The sequence below is a fragment of the Entelurus aequoreus genome, linkage group LG23 (genome assembly GCF_033978785.1).
Source record: "Entelurus aequoreus isolate RoL-2023_Sb linkage group LG23, RoL_Eaeq_v1.1, whole genome shotgun sequence".
Lineage (NCBI taxonomy): Eukaryota > Metazoa > Chordata > Actinopteri > Syngnathiformes > Syngnathidae > Entelurus > Entelurus aequoreus.
This window is the reverse complement of record NC_084753.1, coordinates 11,553,925-11,560,442: the sequence shown is the minus strand read 5'-3', so window position 1 is coordinate 11,560,442 and position 6,518 is coordinate 11,553,925. Positions and strand designations below refer to the sequence as shown.

Sequence of the window (6,518 nt, the reverse complement as noted above, 5' to 3'; positions counted from 1 at the left end):
TGGGTTCAAAGTGTGGCGCTTATTTGTAACGTAACAGTGTTAAAGTTGTTTTTGTACGACTACCGTCAGTGTAAGCTGTGTGGCTGTTGAACAAGTATGCCTTGCTGGCACTTACGTGGGCAAGCAAAAGCTGCATTCTACATGTGGCCAAGCAGGTACGCTGTTTGGGCAGGCTGTAGAGGGCGCTAAAAGCAGTGCCATCACGCCCTGATATTCAGGAGTCTCCCGGAAAAAATGAGAGGGTTGGCAAGAAAGACGCTATCAAGCGCCATTCAATTAAAAGTCGCGGGCCGCACTAACAATAAATTTCCATATTGAGATGCGTGCCGGTGCGTGTGTCAGAGACCCCTGGTTAACATAGCGCAAAGCAATTTATGCGGTGTTTTTCATTTTAAATTTTCAAAATTTTTTTGTGGCTCCCATTGTTTTCTTTAATTTGTAAAACTTTCCAAAATGGCTCTTTGAGTGGTAAAGGTTGCCGACCCCTGGTCTAATATTTTGTTTAAAAAGTAGTTTTTATTCATGGGGTTTGTTAGTAAGATCTGCTTCTTCCTACTACTTTTCAGACATGGGGATTTGTACAAATGTACAACGTAATGAAACAAGTAAACCATGTATTTAAAAAATAATGGCACCCATGTAACTTCCATTTATTGGAGGAAACTAGTTAGTTTAACTTATTTAATAATAAATACAGTTTAAATAACATCTGCTTCTTCCTACTATTTCTCAAACATGTTGAATTGTGACACATAAACCATGCATTTCAAGACAACTAGTTAGCTTAAATTACTTAATAAAAACATCTTAAGTAAGATCTGCTTCTTCCTACTACTTTTCGGACTTGTGGAATTGTACAAATGTACAATTAATTGATTGATTGGAACTTTTATTAGTAGATTGTACAGTACAGTACATATTCAGTACAATTGACCACTAAATGGTACCACCCGAATAAGTTTTTCAACTTATTTAAGTCGGGGTCCACGTAAATCAATGCATGGTAAACGTAATGAAACACGTAAACCATATCTTTCAAAATAATGGCACCCATTTAACTTCCATTTATTGGAGGCAACTAGTTAGTTTAACTTATTTAATAATAAATACCGTTTAAATAAGATCTGCTTCTTCCTATTATTGCTCGAACATGTTGAATTGTGACACATAAACCATGCATTTCAAAATAATGGACTTCCTGTAACGTCCAACCATTGGAGACAACTGGTTAGCCAGTTAAACTCCACTAAATCAATTAATATCACACTGGATTATAAACAATAATGTAAATATTGACCGTGAATCCAAGCAAAGAGACAAAATGCACATGTTAAATGTGTTTAACGTGACAATAGTAAAAGGTAAACACACATTTGTTTGTTGACATGGCGGACAACTTTACATACTCTCAGCAATTTAATGGTGTTCGTCTAATATTTTGTTCAAATAGTAGTTTTTATTCATGAGGTTCGTTAAAAAATGAAATGTGTGACGGTTGAGTCATGTGACGTATGTATGGCGCCTCAGAGGCACATTTAAATAAAAATAAAAGCATATGGCAAAAAATAAATTCTTAGCTTTATCAAAGAAAATGTACAATGTATTGAAACAAATAATTTTTGTATTTCAAAAATAATGGCATCAGGGTAACTTCATCATTGGAGACAACTAGTTAGCTTAAATTACTTAAACACATCTTTGGAGACAACTAGTTAGCTTAAATTACTTAATAAAAACATCTTAAGTAAGATCTGCTTCTTCCTACTTCTTTTCGGACTTGTGGAATTGTACAAATGTACAATTGATTGATTGGAACTTTTATTAGTAGATTGTACAGTACAGTACATATTCAGTACAATTGACCACTAAATGGTACCACCCGAATAAGTTTTTCAACTTGTTTAAGTCGGGGTCCACGTAAATCAATGCATGGTAAACGTAATGAAACACGTAAACCATGTCTTTCAAAATAATGGCACCCATGTAACTTCCATTTATTGGAGGCAACTAGTTAGTTTAACTTATTTAATAATAAATACCGTTTAAATAAGATCTGCTTCTTCCTATTATTGCTCGAACATGTTGAATTGTGACACATAAACCATGCATTTCAAAATAATGGACTTCCTGTAACGTCCGACCATTGGAGACAACTAGTTAGCCAGTTAAACTCCACTAAATCAATTAATATCTCACTGGATTATAAACAATAATGTAAATATTGCTTATTGAACGGGAATCCAAGCAAAGAGACAACAAAATGCACATGTTAAATGTGTTTAACGTGACAATAGTAAAAGGTAAACACACATTTGTTTGTTGACATGGTGGACAACTTTACATATTCTCACCAATTTAATGGCGTTCGTCTAATATTTTGTTCAAATAGTAGTTTTTATTCATGGGGCTTGTTAAAAAACGAAATGTTTGACGGCTGAGTCATGTGACGTATGTATGGCGCCTCAAAGGCACATTTAAATCAAAATTTAAAAAAATACGGCAAAAAAAATAAATTATTAGCTTTATCAAAGAAAATGTCAACATTTAGCTAGGAGATGTGAAAGGGTTCGGGGGGCCGCCCTCCGTGGAGCGGTTGAGGGGCGGGCGGGCCTCACCTTCTCCCCGGGGCGACGATACTTCTGCGGCTGTTGGAACAGGCAGTGGTTCTTCACGAAGCCATTTTTGCTGGCTTTCTGGCCACTCGAGGCGCGGCGACAGACGTCCCCGTTGAGCAGTTTGTTGGCGGAGCTCTCCGTCATCGCTGTAGGCTCGGCTGCGCGGCGGCTAATGTCCCGAACTCGAGTGGCCCAACTTGGGTGCGGATAATCGGGAAGTCATGTATGAAACTCCTGAGAAACGCTCCGGTCGACGCCCACTGCGCTGCGTCTGCACGAGCCCGCCGGAAGTGCACGCCCCCCGACGCGCTGCCATTGGCTCATGCGCTGGAGGGTGCACAAAGATCGTTTATTGCCGTAAGAAAACCTTCTTCTTGCCTGACATTGCCCGCCAATGCAATATTAAGGCATGTACATCCCGGAGTGAGGGCTCTTAGTCTTAGTTTTATCTTTGTCGAGTGTCACTGGTCTCCCCCTGAAGCCCTGCCCATGGAAATAACCCATAATAACCTTTGGTCAGGCGTCAACCCAATACCCTCTCTGGGACGTAGCTTCTCACCTGAGCAGGTACGCCGCTCTTTACTGGTCAAGGTTGTCACCAAAGTGAGTCACAGGGAGGACCTCTTTTATATAGTGAGGTTGTACTGGACTAACATACATATACACATACTGTACATATGCATTCACTGTACAAACATACATATACACACACTGTACATATGCATTCACTGTACAAACATACATATACACATACTGTACATATGCATTCACTGTACAAACATACATATACACATACTGTACATATGCATTCACTGTACAAACATACATATACACATACTGTACATATACACTACCGTTCAAAAGTTTGGGGTCACCCAAACAATTTTGTGGAATAGCCTTCATTTCTAAGAACAAGAATAGACTGTCGAGTTTCAGATGAAAGTTCTCTTTTTCTGGCCATTTTGAGCGTTTAATTGACCCCACAAATGTGATGCTCCAGAAACTCAATCTGCTCAAAGGAAGGTCAGTTTTGTAGCTTCTGTAACGAGCTAAACTGTTTTCAGATGTGTGAACATGATTGCACAAGGGTTTCCTAATCATCAATTAGCCTTCTGAGCCAATGAGCAAACACATTGTACCATTAGAACACTGGAGTGATAGTTGCTGGAAATGGGCCTCTATACACCTATGTAGATATTGCACCAAAAACCAGACATTTGCAGCTAGAATAGTCATTTACCACATTAGCAATGTATAGAGTGTATTTCTTTAAAGTTAAGACTAGTTTAAAGTTATCTTCATTGAAAAGTACAGTGCATTTCCTTCAAAAATAAGGACATTTCAATGTGACCCCAAACTTTTGAACGGTAGTGTACATTCACTGTACAAACATACATATACACATACTGTACATATACAAACCCCGTTTCCATATGAGTTGGGAAATTGTTTTAGATGTAAATATAAACGGAATACAATGATTTGCAAATCATTTTCAACCCATATTCAGTTGAATATGCTACAAAGACAACATATTTGATGTTTAAACTGATGAACTTTTTTTTTTTTTTTGCAAATAATCATTAACTTTGGAATTTGATGCCAGCAACACGTGACAACGAAGTTGGGAAAGGTGGCAAAAAAGACTGATAAAGTTGAGGAATGCTCATCAAACACTTATTTGGAACATCCCACAGATGAAGAGGCAAATTGGGAACAGGTGGGTGCCATGATTGTGTATAAAAGTAGATTCCATGATATGCTCAGTCATTCACAAACAAGGATGGGGCGAGGGTCACCACTTTGTCAACAAATGTGTGAGCAAATAGTTGAACAGTTTAAGAAAAACCTTTCTCAACCAGCTATTGCAAGGAATTTAGGGATTTCACCATCTACGGTCCGTAATATCATCAAAGGGTTCAGAGAATCTGGAGAAATCACTGCACGTAAGCAGCTAAACCCGTGACCTTCGATCCCTCAGGCTTGTACTGCATCAACAAGCGACATCAGTGTGTAAAGGATATCACCACATGGGCTCAGGAACACTTCAGAAACCCACTATCAGTAACTACAGTTGGTCGCTACATCTGTAATTGCAAGTTAAAACTCTCCTACGCAAGGCGAAAACAGTTTATCAACAACGCCCAGAAACGCTGCCGGCTTCGCTGGGCCTGAGCTCATCTAAGATGGACTGATTCAAAGTGGAAAAGTGTTCTGTGGTCTGACGAGTCCACATTTCAAATTGTTTTTGGAAACTGTGGACGTTGTGTACTCCGGACCAAAGAGGAAAAGAACCATCCGGATTGTTATAGGCGCAAAGTTGAAAAGCCAGCATCTGTGATGGTATGGGGGTGTATTAGTGCCCAAGACATGGGTAACTTACACATCTGTGAAGGCGGCATTAATGTTGAAAGGTACATACAGGTTTTGGAGCAACATATGTTGCCATCCAAGCAACGTTACCATGGACGCCCCTGCTTATTTCAGCAAGACAATGCCAAACCACGTGTTACATCAACGTGGCTTCATAGTAAAAGAGCGCGGGTACTAGACTGGCCTGCCTGTAGTCCAGACCTGTCTCCCATTGAAAATGTGTGGCGCATTATGAAGCCTAAAATACCACAACAGAGACCCCCAGACTGTTGAACAACTTAAGCTGTACATCAAGCAAGAATGGGAAATAATTCCACCTGAGAAGCTTAAAAAATGTGTCTCCTCAGTTCCCAAACGGTTACTGAGTGTTGTTAAAAGGAAAGGCCATGTAACACAGTGGTGAACATGCCCTTTCCCAACTACTTTGGCACGTGTTGCAGCCATGAAATTCTAAGTTAATTATTATTTGCAAAAAAAAAAAAAAGTTTACGAGTTTGAACATCAAATATGTTGTCTTTGTAGTGCATTCAATTGAATATGAGTTGAAAAGGATTTGCAAATCATTGTATTCCGTTTATATTTACATCTAACACAATATCCCAACTCATATGGAAACGGGGTTTGTACATTTACTGTACAAACATACATATACACATACTGTACATATACCAGTACATATGCATATACACTCATGCATATAATCACGTTTCATCAAACATATATTAACATTGTTGCCCTAGGGTAAACTGGGTAACACACGACACACTGACAAAGCTTAACCTATTGTTACTATAACGATCTACAAGGTTAATATAGTCTGCTTCTCTTTCTTTCTCTCCATTTATCTGCTTTCTTTTGTATTTCAAGTTGTCATTACATTTATGTATTGTTGCATTTGATAACAGAGGTAATGATTGTTATTATTCATTATCGATAGTGCTATTTCTATTGGTAATTGTATTGCTCCATCTGTAGTGTAATAATGTTCATTGTCATTTCTGAAATTATTTATTTCACTAACTGCTTCTTTGCTATCACTTTTACCATCATATTTGTACATATCCTATTTGCTGATGATGTTCTATTGTTGTTGTTGTGTTTGCACACAATTTCCCCCTCTGTCTTCCTTTTTTTCGTCTTTCTATCCCCTCCTGCTCCAGCCCGGCTGCACCAAATAATAATATAAATCCATTTAATAAAGTCAAATACAAATAAGGCAACAAGAGAAGTATCCCACACTTCTCTTTTGTAAAGTGAATTTGTACAGCCGATATGGGCATCTACATCAACAATATGATTTGCCTGAGAAGCTGGACAGGACAAAAAAATAAATAAATAAATAAATAAATATATATATATATATATATATATATATATATATATATATATATATATATATATATATATATATATATATATATATATATATATATATATATATATATATATATATATACATACATACATACAGTATATATATATATACAGTCAAGAAAATAAGTATTTGAACACCCTGCTATTTTGCAAGTT

At 37.6% G+C, this 6,518-nt stretch overlaps 1 protein-coding gene across 2 annotated transcripts in view; it reads right to left on the bottom strand.

Annotated features, from left to right (window-relative positions):
* The window catches only part of sptlc2b (serine palmitoyltransferase, long chain base subunit 2b), a 79,542-nt gene extending 76,627 nt beyond the window's left edge, over positions 1 to 2,915 (bottom strand). Inside the window, exon 1 of one of the 2 annotated variants that reach the window (XM_062033803.1) lies at positions 2,616 to 2,915. In XM_062033803.1, coding sequence (XP_061889787.1) covers positions 2,616 to 2,759 — 144 coding nt within the window. In that variant the 5' untranslated portion in view covers positions 2,760 to 2,915. The remainder of the gene's footprint in view (positions 1 to 2,615) is intronic. The other variant, XM_062033804.1, reaches the window with a different exon arrangement.
* Between the last annotated feature and the right edge of the window lie 3,603 nt (positions 2,916 to 6,518).